Genomic DNA, 18,726 nt, shown 5'->3' on the forward strand with positions numbered 1-18,726 from the left:
TCGTATTGAGAAACAATATTTTAATAATGGTGATAGTCCAATTATTCCGTTTAAAAAGCAACCAAATGTTAGGATATGTAAGCAGGTTGCTGTTGGTATTTTTACTTAGTCTGATTTAGTCTGTCTTCCAAAAAATGACCTCCGTTTATGCACTGAGAAAAGAACCAACTCCCTCCCTCAAATAACAAGACCATACTCATAATTTGTTATTAATTTTCATAATTTTATTTAATATAATTGTTGAATTTAAGTTTTATTTAGATCTGTTTTTGGTTTTTGCTTCGGCTTAGTGTTCCTGATCCTCAAATAAAATGTTTAATTACATTTATTTATTTTATTACAAAGAACTCTCATTGGTTGTTTTTGTTTTTAATATTGCACAAAATGTTGGTTTAATTTCTATATATTTGAAATATGCGGGGATCTTGGCTAAATTATACACATAGTTTCGGTAATTCTTTGTGTTTTTTTTTTTTATTTCCTGTGGTATACATCAATTACATTTTACTTCGATCCTGTTAGTTAGCATGTGTATATTATATATATACTATATATAATATATATAAATATATATATTAAAGAATGTGCTATCTTGGACATGTCTAAACGATTCCTTAACTCTAGTTACCGTTCGCGTAGTATAGTGTTTAATTTGCTGCTGCCTTTTACCACTTACGAGCTAACAAAAAAAAGAATTACAATATAAGTTTCAAGTGTCATAGATTGCGGTTGCGGGTGTGCGGTCTACCATTTAGTATACAGATATCTCGTTATATATGCATATATATATATTTATATATTAGTGTTTTTTTTATGGTTAGCTTAGATTGCACATGTTTATACACATTCAAAGGACACGCAGATCGAAGCACATGAAATGAACAGTAAACAAATTCACGAACATGGATTACGGCTTAGGAACTCAGACATACATCGGCTCTACGACCCGCCCAATTAAAATATATCCCGCCCCCGGAATTACAATACCCCCTTTTCCATCCACTTACCATTCCCAACACTCATATCCTACACAAAAAACAGGAAAAATCACTAAAAATCAACTTGACTTTGGCTTCACAATGTTTACGACTAGTTTAAAGTTTCTATGTATTTCCATGAATTTTTGGTATTTTTGGTATTTCGGTAATTACTTATCGCTAATATGACTAGTTTTATGGCTCGGGCTTACCACGGGCCTGGAAAAAATACAAAAAAAAAAAGAGTAACTTGATACAATGCTGTTTAAAATTTACGTTTATTTCTTGTGTTCTTCTTTTTTTATATCTTAAAAACTCACAGAAACGTGTTCAAAGGGGCTGGCCTTTCTGCCCTCAAATTTGCTAAGTATTTCTGCCTTAATCCCTAGATTATATTCTTGGCTCTGTATTTAACTATATGCTATATGGAGGGCCTTGAAGCTCTCCAACAAATTCTACTAAAAGTTGATCGTTTTGGTTTCGTTTATATGCTCATAGGGTTATGAAAAAAAAACACACACACACATGCACTCGCAAAATTCTAGAGATTTAAAAACAATGCTTTAGATGCCTATTAGTGAGTTATGCAATATCTTATCTCCCCCAAAACTATGTACAAGATTAATATTCTCATCGAATTGCAGATTTCTAATATTTCACTTCTGGACATCCAAGCTGGTTTATTTAAACTCGAAAGGTTTCTGGTTTGCCCCAGGTATATACAATATCTTGACAAACTTCCTATCTTCTCATCTTCCAGTTGTCGATAACCGATTGATATTTTCTAAATTAAAAATTAACTTGAAGGAATCTTCTGCATTATTATTCCTGAAAAACTTTGTAGAAACAACACTTCATGTTTTAGTAAGCCCTCTCTCCCATTGCACTTGAAATCTTCTATCGATAACTTGTTTATAAGATGCCTTCATTAGTTTGATAACTTCGATAACATATTATAAACTTGAAACTTCTGAAGGGAATTTTTATACACAATAATTATAAATTTTCGAAGTCAAGGTCACAAGATTTTTCTAATCCTTTATCGCTTGAAATATCAATGGTATGGAATCACCCTCAGTTAATCGATTATCTCCAACTGAAACTAGCTCTTACACCCCCTTCTATGTACAGATTAGAAGCCCCCAAAGCAATTCATGCCCCCACCCATGCCCATGCCCAGACCCATTCCCGCACCCATTCCCACGCCCACCCCCGCCTCGTGCTGCGGCCCGCCCCCCTCGCACTATAGAACCGCCGAGCCGCACCACAGAACCTGACCTCAATAGGGCCTCCAAACGCTGCCCCCATTGTCGGTGGGATTGTGGTGGCCGCGATGGGCAGCTAAGGCGGCCACCTGCCGATTGCTATTCCCGTCCTCGATATTTCTCACAGAGGCGCCACAGTTGCCGATCAGGGTCAGATCACCCGGATGGGTTACGCCCCCGCCGGCCATTATGTTGTGCTGCTGCCGTACGCCCACATTGCTGATATGATCCATGACACTCTGGAGTTCCCCGTGAACGGAGGAGTTCGGCGAAGCGTGGGCGGGCAAAGTGTGCGAATGGAATCCATGGGCGGACTGATTGGCAGCGGTATAGAGTTGGGAGTACAACAGACTGGCGGGCAGTACGGGATACAGCGAGCCATTGCATCCGGCGGCAGCGGCGGCGGCACTGCCATGACCTCCTCCTACCACTCCGGAACCACCACCATAGGCCGAGGCAGCCGAATGCTGCGCCTGGTTGACAATGCCCGGGAAATTCTGATTGGCACCCAGCATCGAGGGATTACCCACCGCCGAAGAGGCACCGGCTCCTCCGGCACCACTGCCCGCCGCTCCACTTCCCGCATTTGCGCCCGCACCATTGGCCGCTCCACCGCCCGCCGTGCTGCCAAGGTTTGGTGTATTGGTGGTCAGCAGATCCTCCTGCACCGGCGATTCCGCTTGGGAACTATCCGATAAGCTTCGCGGTCCATTCTGACTTGAGTGCACATTGTACTCGTTGCTGGCATTCGTGTGATAACGCGGCACCAGGATGGAGTTCCCGCCGGCACCACCGCCTGCACCACCACCGCTGCCCGCACCACCGCCGGCGGCTCCGGCTCCGGCACTTCCGCCTCCGCTCGCCCCGTTCACGGTGGAAGAGATCGAGGTCTGGCCGCCGGCGCCCAGCAGGCTGTGGTGCGTCATCTGGCCACTGGTCGAACCCACCAGGCTGCTTAGGTGCTGATCGAGATCGCTAGCCGTCGAGTCGGGCAGCACTGCAAGAAAAAAGTGCGTTGAAGGATTGTTATTTAATAAAATCAAAATAAAATGCATTTTAGCTTTCTTATTACATATATATGTATGTATTTGTGTACTTAACTTTACTTTGTTTACTTATGGTTTTGAGATGAGTGGCAACGACAGACTCTACGATTGTTATGAATACGATGGAAAGTAATCGATAGGAAGCTAGGCAGTCAACCAGGGAGGGAGATCATGTGTTGCCAACTGCATTCAATTTTCAATAAAGCTTTAAATTAAGCAAACTTTAAGAATAAAATTCAAACTTCTTCGTTTTCCATTATACTGGATTAATCGATTATAACACGGTATAGACATGTTTAAGTATAAATATTATCTTTTAGACTTTAGTAAGATCGCATGATTCCTTAGGATTAAGCCATAAAAATAGTTTAAACTACCTGCAACTCTATTATTAACTCTGGTTTGTATATATTCATATATAAATTTTTAAACTAATCTTTAACACTTGACAAAACATTTACCTAAATTTGTTATCATATTAAAACTCATTCTTAGTCCTTAAGTTTGTTAAGTAACAAAGACTTACTCGGCACGCAGTCGCGATTGGTGGCTCCTCCGAAGTCCTGGTTGTTGGTCTGATCGTTCGAGGAGCAGGTGAAGCCCAGGGCTGGATTGTTGAACTGGGCGGAAGTGGGCGTGGTGCAAGATGATAGTCCGCTACTAGCCAAGTACGGCGAATACGCTGAGGCCGCTGATCCATAGCCCCAGTGAGTGTTGCTGGCACCTGAAAGTGATGTAAAATATTAAAGAAAATTTATCAGAATATTTTTAAAATTTATAGTAAATAGAGAGTAAGAGAGTAAATCTAAAAATAAACTTTAAAAATCTAGAAACCCTAGAAAAAGATATATCTTAATCGTATTTAAACCCAAAATAAATACTAGATAATTGGGGATTAGCCCCGATAGAAGGTCTTGTCCAGTCGAATTTATGTCCATGTGGGCCGCTAATTGGAGGTCACCTCATCATCCACCGATTTGCCCACATTATGCGGGACCTTTGCCGCCATTTTGCGGAGACAGGATGTGGAACAAAAAATATAAACGACAAACAAATCAATGGAATGGACCGGACCCCTTAGACCCCATTGCCGAAAAACCAGCTCAGTTTGGTCCATTTGGACAGCGGGGCTGTCGGGGGTTAAACAGAAGCCGGGGGAGGAGGGAGGAAAGGAGAGGCAACATTTTGCGGGTCGCCGGGACCCATGCACAGATAATTAGGCTTAATTAATAGCCCATTCGGAAATTATTAATTAGTTTTTATAGGCGACGGGCGCGTTTTCGTAGCCGGATATTGATTTTGTGGTGGCTTTATTAATGCTATTGGCTTAAATGTTTCTACCTCCATTAATTACGTGGCTTTTTGTGTACAATTTTCTCTGTGGGATGTGGGCTACTCTACACGGTGTCTGTCATTATTCGCGCCAGTGTGCGTGTGGCTGTCCTTGTATCTGTGTGGCTGTATCTGTGTGCGAGAGTGGTTAGTCCTGCCTGTTTGTTGTCACACTGATTGACTTTATTTGCGCATATTTTCGGGCCCTGAATTATTAACAAGGCACCGGACGGCCGACCATTTTCGGACCATTTTCCATTTTCCGCTAGGAGATGGAATGGGGATGGGGCAAAATAAATGCAAATATTTTATTAACAAAGCTTTTTACAACAACAACAACAACAACCAAATAACAAGATATACAAGTTTAAACTTAAGTTAAAAATTTCCATTTAATGCCACCCGTTTTACTACAACAATACAAACTAATTTTCACGCTCCTCTTAACCCTAGATAAATCCTTTAAATCCCTTAAAAATTCACATCAAGCCCTTGCCCCTCGTCTTTCCGGTTGGGTTTCATGATTTCATTTTTTGTGTGTGTGTTTTTTTTTTTTTTTTTTTGCGAAATTAATAAAATATATGCCAGTAATTAAGTCAAGCAGCGACTGTCAATAAAATTTGTTAATAAATAATTCAGGATACTTTGCTTTTTGCATATTTACAATTAATTTATGGGTAATCAGTATCAACAGACGCTTTCAGTAATCATTATTTACTTGTATGGCTCGGCTCGGCTCCCCTGTTCCCCTGTTCTCCTGTTCTCCGCATACTCGCACATATTTATGTGTGTTATATAATGTGGATTGCCTTTTCAGAATCCTGTAAATCGTGCAATTTGCATTTTGATTTGTGCACTGGGCTAGACGGTAAAATATTGACACAAAGTGGGCGAGTCGGGCGTAGGAGAAATGCTCGAAATTGGCAGGCAATTTGCGCATTGATTGAGTTGCATTTTATATTTATGGCGGCTTTTTTTATTCGCATACCGGATTTTAAGTTCACCGGAATCACTCTGGTCAGGTGCGGTAATGAAGGATAAGTGGCAAGTGCAACGATTAATGAATTGCTAAAATACTTACATTAAAAGCCAAGCAAGAAGTGATTAGAGTTCTTAGAAGCCAAGCCAAGTGGTTTTCACATCAATGGCACTCTGCTCGGCTTTTTATGTAAATTAAAATTGCATTTTAACAGCAAAGAATCACAGTTTTCAGTTTGACTTAAGCCCATATTAAATTTAAACACACTTCAGGGAGAAAAATTTATTAATTGATTACCAAAAAAAAAAAGAAAAAAAGAAAGGAAAAGCAAATATTTTTAATGCACTCGAGCCGAATTCTTTCATAATTATTTTCCACATCGAATATATACACTGCTTAAATATCGCCCAACTCTTTGTCTTTGCCTTTCTCTACTTTAACATTGTTAATATGTTAATTTCATTATTTTCAGCTTTTTTAATAGCATCAAGCTCTAAAGAGAAAATCACATTTGTAGCCGTTGCCGTTTTTGTGTGTTTTTTAGCCTCGGGCAGCTAGTTTTTCGGGGGGCGAAAGGGGACCATGTCTAGTCCGGCTTTTGTTGCTGATGTTGTTGTAATGCAATTAATTGTCAATTTAAATTGAAACATCAAATTTAATATAAATGCATTTTAAAATGTACAATTAAATTTATTTCACCTACGCGAGCGCATCAGCAAAAACAGCAAGAAAAATTTGTCTCCCGCAATATTAATTATTGATTTTGTTATGAATATTCTATGAATGGAGACTGGAGGGCGGATGGATATATAATAGGGAATAGAATACAAAATAATATGAAATTATAAAATATATAATGTAATATTTTAAGTACAATAACTATATCAACTTGAAAGTCCTCCATCAGTTTTAAATTTAAACTTTCCCTTAAGGGATATCAAAGCCTTCGAATCTTGCCTTAACACCATCTCACCCAGCCTAGTATTTGAGCTGTCAAAATTGGTTTATATTCGCTTCGTTAAATGCATTAAATTTATGTGACTGCGTAGTTTTTCATTTAAATCATAATTCGCATGCCAGCCTCTGATTTAAAAGCACTTTTTTAGGCGTTGACTTTTTTCACCCCTTCTGCCGCTTTTCCTCGGTTGCGTGTGGGTGTGCTTGTGTTTGACCAACGTTTATTTGTTTGTATAGTAAACTTTGGTTAAATAAAGTGGCCAACAGTTTAACAGCAACAATAACAACGAACCCACTTAGCCCAGAAAAAAAGCCTATATGGCAAGGTGACCCGCAATTTTACCACATTCAAATGGTTGTCCAGCGGCAATAATACGAAAAAAAAAAAAGTATGACAGAGCCAGTTTTTAAAGTTATTTTTTATCTCATTAATAGGCGACATATACGTTGCCATTTTTGTCCGTCACTTCGTGTATTTGCTGGCCAATAAAATTGTAAAATAATTAATTAGTGTCTTGGCTGGTTGAGAGGAAAAGGCTGACTTGAAATATTGCAGGAGAGAGAGAGGACTTTCCGAATGAGATTTGAGATTTGAGATTTCTATTGTTACTTAACCGCGTTTCTAAAGCTGCTTAAACAAATTGGAAATGGGATTTCCTTTTAAGAATATTTATTTATCATTTTTCCCCTCTAAAAAGTCTCCTATGTCAGCGACCTTATGGCTGTGGTTAAAGTACAAAAACAAACTAAAATTATTTAATAAATTTGATTAAGGATTAAGGATTAAGGATTACTTACTCTGACAATTGCCAATGGGCGGCATCCGGAAGCCGGAAAGTGGATCCGTGGAGAAGTGGAAGGGTCGTTGGCCAAAAGCGAAGTGGAACTGCTGTTGCTGTCCTAAAAGGGATAACACTAAGTTTTTTTCAGTTATATTTTTCTGTCCTTAACTAAATGGTTTCATTGCACTAGAACAGTGATCGATGGCACATTGCATAGACTTTTTGAGCAGTGTACTAAGTTCTTTTCTATTAAAAGCAATTATGTTTGTATTTTAAGGATAATTTTTAGCATATTTAAACCAAAAAGTCTTCAATTTACGATCGATCACTGTACTATTTAAGTGTCTTTGTGTAAATGACTGTAATCGTGTCTCTCTGTCTTAGTGAAAACTTGAATGGCAAACAGTAGATGAGTGACATTTTGTTGCTTTCGAATCACTTAAGATGTAAAGACGGGCTCTTCCCCCCGCCCAAGTTCCAAGACCACCAACAACGAACTATCGACAATGGATTTTGTGTGTATGTGAAAGTGAAATGACAATGGCCCAAAAAAGTTTCTGCCAACCGGCGACACTTTCAGCTAAATTTTTGGCCCGCACTAAAATCCTGCGGCGGTTGCAGTTATCTGCCAGCTTGTATTCATTATAAAATAATAACCTTTTGTCTGCAGCTTAAAGCTCCCCGTGTGCCGCCCTCTCCACCACCCCTTTCTCTCTTTTGGACCCTGTCTGGCGTTCGGGCATATAAATCATTTCATGGATTTGAATTCGGACCGAAGCCAGATTACACAGACCAGCAAAACTTTACGGCTCCACCTCTCTCGTATTGCCCGCTTGCCTCTGTCTGAATCCTGGAACATATGCAAAGTAAAATGTATTTGCATCCTTATAAATATGTAACTGGCAGGCAGGCGGCAGGCAGGCAGAGTGTGTGATAGAGCTGTCTAATGAATATTCCTTCAAGATATTCGGCATTCTGAAGTGAAGTGAAATGAAGTGAAGTATTAGCAAGGAAGTGTCCTTGCTGCATCTGCAAAATCCCCAGCAAGGACTTCGGCAGAGTGGGATTGTAATATTTCGGAAGTGTTCTTAAGTTTTCTTCTTTCAGTGATGAGCTTTCAGCTTTTTGTTTAAGGAATCTAAGGGTTATAAAATGTTTATAGATCTTTCTTTTTTGATATTTTAACGGTGAAACTTTAACATTTTAGGCAACTCTGTAATACAGTTTGCATTTCAGCTTATGAAACCTGAAAAATGTCCAAAAAAGGTAAACATTTTGGTTTATAAAAGTTTTATAACAAACACTAAAGATTTCTTAGTACTTCTAATGGTAAAAACTAACCGCATTTCAAGCATATTTCTCTCAAAAAATGAAGTTAAATGTCCAAGAACTTAACTTCCATTTCAGCCAACTTCCCCCAGCACTGACATTAATGAAATCCGAATGCCTGGACCCCGAAACTCCTTCCAGTCCTGGCAAAAATCTATCTCGTCTGCATCTCTGAGAGCTGCCTGCTGCTGCTGTAGAGCAATTTATCTATTTGGCAACTAATAAATTGTTATGCATTGTCCTGCAAATGAAATAGCCGAGAACCAAAGGGCTTCTGGTCTTGGAAACTGGGAGGGAAGCAACCCATCCTGCTCTAGATTTAGCATAGAATATAGACTATACTTACTTGTCTTGGAACGGGGTTCGCGTGGCCCATCGACAGTCACTTTGATCGCCTTGTTGTAGGTGGCTATGTGCGGTGGATTCGTTGACACGGTGATGGTTAGCGTGAAGCTTTTCCCTGCAAAGTGGAAAAACAAGGAAAATGAAATAAACAAATTTATGAGATTTTCTCAGCCTAATGTCTGCCAGTCATGCAAATCAATAAACATGTTTTTTTGGGGTTTTCTTTCGTTGTTTTTTGGGGGTATTGTCACATCGTAAATGTGTTGGCCATAAAAATATAATGGTATAGGAAGGGAGGAGGCTGAACTACTTTTGCAAAAGGAAAACATTTTGTTAATCGATTTCTATGGTTTCTATTTTTGTTACGCGATCTTAAAGTTAACTTTTAAGCATTTATTTCAAGTTCTGAATAGTCTTAAGTCTTCCCTGTGACATCCCTTGTTCAGATTCCCATTCACCTTCCGTTTCTCGAAATAAAGAATTAATTACAATTTAAACTGATTTAGTCTGCAGCCTCCCCCCCGAAAGAACCCTTCACATATGCCTCGTTCGCGCCCCAAGATTTATTTCGTTTGCGCCGCAGTTTTCTTTTAATTAACTTGTTTCAGCCAGTCATTGTCAAGTGTTGCCAAGGCCTTTTTGTCCGCAGCTCCTGCCATTTTTTGTCGCCCGGGATTCAATTAAAAGCATTTCAGGCTCCTTGAGCCGCGCCGCCTTCCTGCCTGTGTCTTCCTGCCTGTCTTGTCTATGACAACGCGGCGTATGTGCGACTTTCGTGGGGGGGGGCTGGAGGTTTGCTTTTTAAGTTGACAAACAAAGCGTAAATCATTTCGGCACATACAAATAAACCGCCGACGCCCCCAAACTCCATAACAGATATATATATATATGCGCTATGTATCAAGGCAGACGGAGAGGCTTACACATGTCCTGGGCACACTCCACTGAACCAGGACAATATCTTCCTCTCGACTTGCTTAAAAAATGAAGTCTCAAGTGGCAACCCGAAGATGGGAAAACACTTTTGTGTTCATTTGCCATCAAGTGCAGTTCATTGTTGGGCAATTTTTTGACACTTTTCGTGGTGTTTTCCTGGGCGAGAAGTGGGTTTGCCGGAAAAGTTCTGAGATTGCCAATGGATAATCGATCATTAAAGCGAGTAATTTGGGGGCGAATGGAGAGGGTGTAGTTTTTTTTGACCATGGGAAAAGCCAACTGCGGGATTTTTTAGATGCCTTTCTTTATATTTGTAGTTTAGATTATCTTATTAACTGTACTTTCTTCGCTGATTAAACTCTATTTTCTTAGCAGACTATCTGAAAATCTTCAAGTAACTTCGCATTTCAAGACTTTTAATGTTTACAGAATTTTAGGGGAAAATTCAACCCTTTTTCGAGGGGCAGGCAATTCAATTATAATCAGAGCACGCCGCCTTTGACCCAATTGATTGATAATCCCACAATAATTCCCACCCATCCGACCCAAAAGGCATTCATCTTAATCTCCGCCGAAAGTGCGACAAATGGGAATGTCAACACTTGAGGAGCAAAACATTTCCGTGTGGGTGTGGCGGCATTTAAAATCAAATCCTGTTGACAAATAACCTGAAATCCTAGCTGGCAAATCCCCGGCAATTTACCGTTGCACAGGCGTCATAAATCAATTTGGGGGTAATGAAAGCACACACACACACACACACAAACACAACCACACTCGTTCACTCCGCCCAAGGTACACAGATGCAAACGCACACACAAAGACGTTTGTCAATAGTCGAAGAAAAGGAAATGTATATTATTTAAAAGGATAATGGACAGGGAGACGTTCTCTGACACAAAAATTATATTTTAAAGCAGATTTTATAGATTTGAAAAAACATAAAAAAAGAAGTTTTATAATTTTATACCCCTAAAATTTGTAATATTCAGCTTAGATTGGGAAATAAAAGAATCATAAAAGGTTGAGCCTCTTTGTCTGAGATTTGGTAAGTTTTTCCCGCCCAAGTAGCTTTCCTCTAAGTCTTTCTTCCACTTCACTTCTTGGCCAAAAAATGGCTAAGCCCTTGAAAGCCCCGAAAGCCCGCCAGTAAGTCGCTCCAACACCAAAATAAAAACATTTTGCGGCTTCTTTGGTTTTCATCTTTTTTGTTTGCTTATTTTGATTGCTTGTTGATTTCTTGTTTGTGTTTACCTGAGGGTGGCCCTCTGCTCGAATGATTGATTGCAGGTGTGTGAAGTCTCATATAAGGAAAGGCCATATAAGGAAACAGGGTTATGTCTTATAGGGGAGGGGCGAAAATAAAATATATTTGTATTAGGGAGGATTAAAACCCGAAGAATTATTAAAAAATGTTGTGAAAGAAATATACCAATGGGAACTTATGTAAATTTTACAAATTTCAAGTTCGACTTTTTGTCATTCATTCAGAATGTCTCTAGAAAGGTTTCCATTACGAACATTCTGAGAGGTTTCACTTTTATCATTCGATCTGTTACTTTGCTAACCCATTTCCAACATTGATGACACGTGCACGTGTTTTACTCGCCATGTTAAGCCTTATTACCTTAACTTCTCAATAAAATATTATTGAAAAAGGTTTACTATATAGGTTTACCCCCAAACCAATTACAGTTTTTCCAAATTTTGTGGATAGAAGACTAGGCATCCCCATAGTACTCAAACTTTATACCAACTTTCTGGCTCTTACAGTTTCAGAGACCTAATAGCTCATGCGAACGGATGGGCAGACCTACAGATAAACAGACATGTCTAAACCTACTCAGCTATTGATCCTGATTAAGAACATATAATATATACCTTACAGTACCGAAGTCACTTCCTCCTCCCCGTTACATACTTCCCAACGAAACGGTATACCCCTTTACCCTTCCCCGTAGAGGGCATAATTATTGTTATATTTCGAAATAGTTTTCAGCACTTTGTAAGCGCATCGGAAATGGCCGTATGGGCCAAGTTTAATAGGTTTAATTGCATTTGGGCCCTGGCCTGGCTGCCTTTTTCCCGGTTCTAAGTTGTATTAAATCTGCACCTCACCCATGGGGCGTATGAGTGATTTACATTTCATTCGCCACCGTGGCCGTTGACGCCATTTTGTTTCGCTGCCAGTTTGCCGCTGCTTCTGTCTAATTACAATAACAAATGCATAGGCCATAGGTAGTTCGTCAGACCCCTCCACCATCCCCTCTTTTCAACGCCCCTTGCCCTCACGCCCTCACGCCCTCACGCCCTCACGCCCCTGTCATGCAATTTAATTACCCGGCCATCGATTTATTTGGCCCAACGCTAGGCTACACTTTTAATTAGCAAAGTGCCATGCACATGCACGCATGACGATGATGATGATGATGACGACAACGACGATGATGTTGATTGGAGGGGGTTAACACAGCGGACTTAAGGGGGGGCTTAAAGGGGTTAAAGTCGGTGCCAGTTTCCGCCAGTTACGAGAATAAAACACCCAGCCCCCTTTACCGTTCCGTTGTTCTTGGCCAGGAAAAAAGGCAAACCCTTAATCGAGCGCCATCCCCTTTGAGGTTTTTATTTACACAATTCTCGAGCCATTTAATACGGCCAAAAACAGCCGCAAAATGAACTGAGCCAAGAACTCCAGAAATCCCAAACCTCTTCACCTCCCGCCAAAGCAAAGATAAACATTCCCCAAAATCTTGGGGACAAAAGCGACAACAACCCCTGAAGCAAGGAGAATAAACCAAAAAAAAATATCCCCCTCAAAGATAAATGCCTAGCAGAAGTCGAGGCGTTAAAAAGGCAAAGAAAAAAGGCAACTTTCTGGCAGCAACTGACACCTTGCCCTGTGAAAAGGACACGCCTGTCTGTGGAAAAGGAAAAACAAGGAAATCCTCCGGAGCGGGGGAAGTCATGCCAAATTGTGCACAATTTGCTTTTGGCCTGCCTTCTGTTCTTTTCAATTTTTATCCCCACTTCCTCGATTGGGCTTTGTTTCTCGCCCGAACTTTGGTAATTGTGCGAGCCGAGGACGGAGATTTTCCCAGAGGCCTTGGGAAAGTGTCGGGCCAAGCAACAGGCTGACAATTGTCAACATTTTCAGTTATCATAATTTGAGTGCATGAGGCATGAGGCTTTTGATGGGTTAAATGAAAAATGACGGACACAAAGAGAGGGCTAAGTAGCAAGAACAAGCCTTGACATTTGTTTTCCTAAGTGGATAAGTTTGAAGTGAGAAGATTTCCCTTGCCTGCAGATGGATCTAAACTTAAAGTGCCTTGACAAACTGGTTAAAGAAAATCAGCGCGGAAAACGCATGTACGGCTTTCAATCTGCATTCCGCAGGCGGCCCAAATGAATGGGAAATTCCCAATTAAGGCGGCGCAAGGCAGGAAAACGCAGGGGCGGGAAATGTGCAGCGGGAAATGTTAAAGTGAAAGGCGAAAGGAAAGATGGAGCAGGAAACGACAGGGAATGGTAGACGAGAACGAGGACGCGGACACGCATCCATTTGGCATTGGCCGAATGATGACAATGAATGAATCCTCGGCGAGACACAGACACGCCCCCATACCATCGCCGCCGCCCCCAAAAACCGCTTATGTCCCCCTTTCGCTGGTCGAGGCTTTGGTTTTTGCGGTTCCACCGCAGCGGATGCGTAACGGCCGCACCCCCCACCCCCCTTTTTACAGACCAGGCCAAAATGACCAGCGGAATTGGGCTTAGTCCTTCCACGGCCGCAGAAAAACCTGCACCCAGGGCGAAAATCTTTTTTGGCCAGTCTTTGCTGATTGAATTATGGCTTGTGTGATTGATGGCAGGCCGTTGATTTTTATCGTGGCATGAGGCCAGCACTAAGAGCCTTTCTTTAATGATCATTTAAGGGGATTGCGATTAACAAAAATGTTCTTAAAAGGTTTCAGATTTAGCCATTAAATGTACAAAACTTAACTTAACTTAATAAGTTGAAAATAATTTAGCCCCCCCTTTAAGCACCCTTAAAAAGAACTCCCCATTTATGTCTGACAACCATGTCCGCCAGTTAACTTCACTTCCGTTTCGACAGTTTATTAAACACTTCAAGACAAAAAGCCCACACAAATGCTGACAGCAAAAAACGGCAAAACCTACCGAGTAATCCGCTTCTATTCGGTGAATGGAAGCGATGACGATGATGATGGTTACTGCTGATGAACTGCTGACAATTTGTGCAGCGCTTAACAAGCGGTTGAAAGGATACAAAAGGATTCGACTGGGCACCAAAAAAATGAACCGAAAAAAGGATGACAGCAATGCAAAAAGTTCCCCCCTTCAAAATAATACAAAGGCCAAACGGCCAAAGGGCTAAAGGGCTAAAGGGAACACGAGAAGAGCTGGCAAAACTTTTGGGCGATAATTGAACAAATTGTTTCGAGTGCAGTCGACGGTGTGAAAGTGGGAGGTCGTTGGGGCTTTTCAAGGGCCAATAAGAGGCGCCACTTGCCGGAGAAACTTTTAAGGACTGAGATTAACTGAAGATGGCCAGGGTCTCGCCGGGAATTCGACTTGATCGGGGTAAATATAAGACTACTTTTCCTAATTCAGAGTGTTTTACCTAAGCAACTTACAACTTTCTTTATGTTAACTAATATCTTTATCTTCGGAAAGCTGATTTTTATGCAAGTCAAGTAGTGCCTATCTAGGTCTGAACTCACCTCTGCCGCTCCTTCCAACGAACCGTAGATCATTGAACTTGGCCACCTGGTTCTTCATCACCGCCGTGCAGTTGCGCAGCTCCGCACAGTAGTTCTCATCGTTGCCCGCCCGCACGGTGACCATCGTTCCGTCCATGATGTCGCCCAGCGAGACGACCTTGAAGGCCACCGGCAGCGTCTTGTTGCTACGCCAGTGCGGCGGCAGGACTGTGCAGACGAAGAGCGGACTGCTGGTGCGGATCAGCTCGCCCGGATGTTCGGTGAGGAAGTCGCCCAGCGTTCGCTCAGCCAATATGTCAGAGGTCATCTTTGTGTATGCCTCATTTAAGAGTTGCGCGGGCGTTGGCGGTGTATTTTGCTCTGTGTTGTTGCTGTTGTTGTTGCCGCTGCTGTTGTTGTTGTTGCCGCTTGTGTTGTTGCTGCTGCCATTTGTGTTGCTTGAGTTGTTGTTGTTGTTGTTGCTGCTGGTGTTGTTGTTGTTGTTGTTGGTTGTGTTGTTGTTATTGTTATTGGCATTAGATGCCGTCGAATTGCTCGATGTGGTAGTTAAATGCATTTTGTAATTATTGCTATTGGCGCTGTAGTTGTGATAGTGTTGTTGTTGTTGTTGTTGTTGTTGTTGCTGATGTTGCAACAGTTGATGCTGTTGCTGCTGCTGCTGTTGTTGTTGTTGCAGATGAAGTTGTTGTTGCTCCTGCTGTGGCTGCTGCTCGAACTGCTCCAGTTGCCCTTGAGCGTGAGCCTGCACTTTTTTTAGCCGCACAATTTTGTCGTCCTTTAATCGCACCGCCTTGGAAAACAATCAAAAATCAGTTTGTACCCACAGCAGTACCAAATATCCTGTAAGCACAAATATTTAAAAACAAATTAGATACTTAAATCATTAATATTCGTAATTTTAAAGAACTTAAATTGTTATCTTATCTTATCTTTATATTAAAACAAAAACACCTTTAGAAGGGGTCACATAGGGAAAACCCCCATTAAATAAGAAACATTTTGAGCTTAAAAATTCCACTTAAATTCCAGCAAACTTGAGAAAGTATTCCTTTACGAACTGAATCACCCACTATCAAGTCCAGGCACCCGATTAGGTCATCAATCTGCTCCAGCTGAGGGCGGTAACTTCAATGGCAACCTTGCTCCGGCGACACCATAAAATTTCCCATTTGGCCTGGGCCTGTTAATGTCTTTAAATCACGGCCCCAAAATGGCATATTACATGGGTCCACCGAAATGGGGTGCAGTGAAATGCAGGACTGCAGTATGGCAGTATGGCAGGATGCAGGCATGTCCATGGGCATGGCCACCATAAACACAAATCAATTGTCAACCACTCGACGGGGGAAGGACTTCAGACGACTGGCAGGACTCGTATTGGTAGGGATTGGGGATGGTGATGTGAATGTGAATGTGAATGTGAACTCACATCCCAGCGGAACGCAATTTGCGTTGCACTTTTCAATTTCCGGCAAAGGACTTCATCGCCACCACTCTCGACGGCCATGCAACACTATCCAAATCTAGTCGCTGCTGTGCGGCATGTGCGAGGTATCCAGGACGATGGCTGGAGTATGGAGGACAGAGGACGAAGGACGAAGGACCCTGCACTCGTCACCGTAACCAGTGTCAAAATGATTGTGGACTCACGGGTGAGAATTTGTGGTTTGATACTTGCATATTTTGTCACTTGTCGACATTCGTGCAGCTTCCAAATATCACAAGGATCAGGGCCATATCCAGGATACAGACCCCTTTCAAAATAACCTAGTTCACCTGACTAGTTTTTTTTTTTAACATTTTTGTTCTAAGCAATTATTATTCAACTACTTTGATATTGTTACGGAATATTTAGTAGGGTAACTTGGTTTTTCTTTGACTTTTTCCGCACTTTTCAGCGATAGAATCTTAACAAAATGAGTCACAAAGCATTTGAAATCTAATGGAATGGACTTTCTCATACGTTATCCAGACCTTCTTTATAAAACATCGAATTTAAGTAAATTAAACAAATGTTATTCAAATAAGAGCTCCTTATAACATTTTCTAGGATGCGCTGAAACCCTTCACCAAAATCCGATACATTTTTACATTCTTAGGATAAAATTTGTAAGAAAATTAATACAGCGCCAAGCTGCCTGGGAAGAATGCCATCTGTACAGACTTCCTTTCCTCAGTTACCGTGATTCTTAACCACGATAACCATTCTCATTATCCACTTCCCAAAAATCAAACTTATCTGGATCCCCAGTCACACGGGCATTGCAGGTAACGAAAAAGCTGACTTTGCAGCAAAACACGCTGCCAAATTCCCCTTAACCTACACCCCTAACCTAAGCCCCAGTGATACATCCCGTTTCTTAAAATCTCTCCTACATGCAAAACAAACACAACTGCGTACCTTCGTTTGGTATCAAGAAATACTCAAGTTATCAACGTTTACCCAGCCCCTCAAAAACTCCCTCCTAAACAGAAGAGAACAAACCATCATCACCCGCCTCAGACTAGGACACTCATTCTTAACAAACGCCCACTACCTCGACAGAACAAGGAACAACGTGTGCCCATTATGCAACATCTCCCAGATTGACATCTACCACATTATTTGCTCCTGCCCCTCCCTTTCCACGCAAAGATCCTTATTCCTCAATAATCCCGATCCAATTACCACGATAGCTAACCCCAGAGATACAAACTCTTTAAACATCCTCAAATTCCTAAACAACTCCCAAATCACCTCCCAAATCTAACTAAATCAAAGTTTTTGTAAATAAAATGTAAAAAGTAATCCCTAGTAAGATCTTTTATATACTCATAAGCCAAACATTCACATTCAACATCCATATTCTAACTTAAGCCGAGCTGAAGGCCCTAGCTGCTAGCTGCTATTGCTCCTAGCCTAAGAGTTAGCTCTTAGTTTTAACTAATTGTTAGCCTTAGATAAATAAATAAATAAATAAAATAAATTAATACAAAATTTCCTGAAAAAAATGTTTAAAATTTTCTTAAATGTATGAGTTTGACCCTCCTTAAGAGGGGAATATCTGTGGACTTAACCATCTTGAAAATATGACAATCTGCCATGAAATAATAGGTTAATAGGAAATAATCCAATATCGATGGTTTTTGTGTCAATCAGACTGGTTTCTATTGAAATCAAAACTGACATTTTTTACAGATTTTATAAACATTTTTAGCTCTACTTTGTTGAAAAAATCTAAAAATTTTCCTACTCAAATTTAATTCAGAGAACTGATCGAAATGTATGAAAAAACTTCCATTAGATGGTTAATATAAACAGAAGAGCAGATCAATATTCTGTAAATTAAATCCATCAACTGGACTTTATTTCCAGTGTGAGACCCCATCGCGTGAGACCCGCATGGTCCTCTTCCCCACAATCCCCCCACATTGCTGACCGATAAAAATTACTTAAAAATGCCACAGCTCATGGGTTGACTTTTGGCCAACGAACAAAAAGGAAAAAAATGAACGCTGAACAGAAGAAAAGGCACGAAAAAATACTGTACACAAAATAACCGTCGACTGTCACACAAAGGGAAATGGTGGAAAATCTAGGGAAGTGGGAAAACGGGAAAATGGGAAAATGGGGCTGGGGGTTAACAAGCAGCAACGGCAACAACAACAAGGAGGCGCGATGCCAAAGAGGAAATCGCGGCAGAAATCCAACGGAAGCCAAACGTGTCGTCACGAGTCCAGACAACACACCAACACACACACACACACACTGGAAAATGGGCGGAGAAAAGCGCGGAAAATGCAAAAGCGGCATGGGTTAATGGTGCTTGTTTCAGTTCCAACGTCATTTGCCTTTCATTTCGTTGGCCTGCCTTTTATTGTAAATTTACTTTATAAAGGTTATTACCGAGCTCGAGATAAAAAACGAGAAGGAGCCAAGAAAAAACGGGAGGAAGTAGGTGAGATAAGCGGCAAAAGGGGGTTAAAACTGGGCCAGACCGGACTCTCAAATTAAGTTGAGGAGCCAGCTGTGGCGGGTTAATCGATGCCCTTT

At 41.0% G+C, this 18,726-nt stretch overlaps 1 protein-coding gene across 2 annotated transcripts; it reads right to left on the reverse strand.

Annotated features, from left to right (window-relative positions):
- Positions 1-2,243: 2,243 nt before the first annotated feature.
- Positions 2,244-15,484, reverse strand: LOC108109707 (runt-related transcription factor 3). 2 transcript variants are annotated; one of them, XM_017218337.2, is made up of 5 exons: positions 14,694-15,484; positions 9,014-9,127; positions 7,355-7,471; positions 3,815-4,012; positions 2,244-3,239 (listed from the first exon to the last, which is right to left on the reverse strand). In XM_017218337.2, the coding sequence occupies exons 1-5, from the start codon at positions 15,247-15,249 to the stop codon at positions 2,257-2,259; spliced, it is 1,968 nt and encodes a 655-aa protein (XP_017073826.1). In that variant the 5' UTR covers positions 15,250-15,484; the 3' UTR covers positions 2,244-2,256. The 2 variants fall into 2 exon arrangements, with proteins under 2 accessions (XP_017073826.1, XP_017073825.1); XM_017218336.1 differs by having other exon boundaries at positions 7,355-7,456; positions 14,694-15,359.
- Positions 15,485-18,726: the final 3,242 nt, after the last annotated feature.

This window comes from Drosophila eugracilis, unplaced genomic scaffold (genome assembly GCF_018153835.1).
Source record: "Drosophila eugracilis isolate 14026-0451.02 unplaced genomic scaffold, ASM1815383v1 contig_649, whole genome shotgun sequence".
Taxonomy (NCBI): domain Eukaryota; kingdom Metazoa; phylum Arthropoda; class Insecta; order Diptera; family Drosophilidae; genus Drosophila; species Drosophila eugracilis.

Coding starts and splice junctions, on each gene's coding strand:
- LOC108109707 (XM_017218337.2), bottom strand. CDS start 15,249: ATGCATTTAACTACCACATCGAGCAATTCGACGGCATCTAATGCCAAT. Junction 9,128..14,693: donor CGTTGGAAGGAGCGGCAGAG/GTGAGTTCAGAC, acceptor TCCACTTTGCAG/GGAAAAGCTTCACGCTAACC. Junction 3,240..3,814: donor CAATCGCGACTGCGTGCCGA/GTAAGTCTTTGT, acceptor TTTTTCTTGCAG/TGCTGCCCGACTCGACGGCT.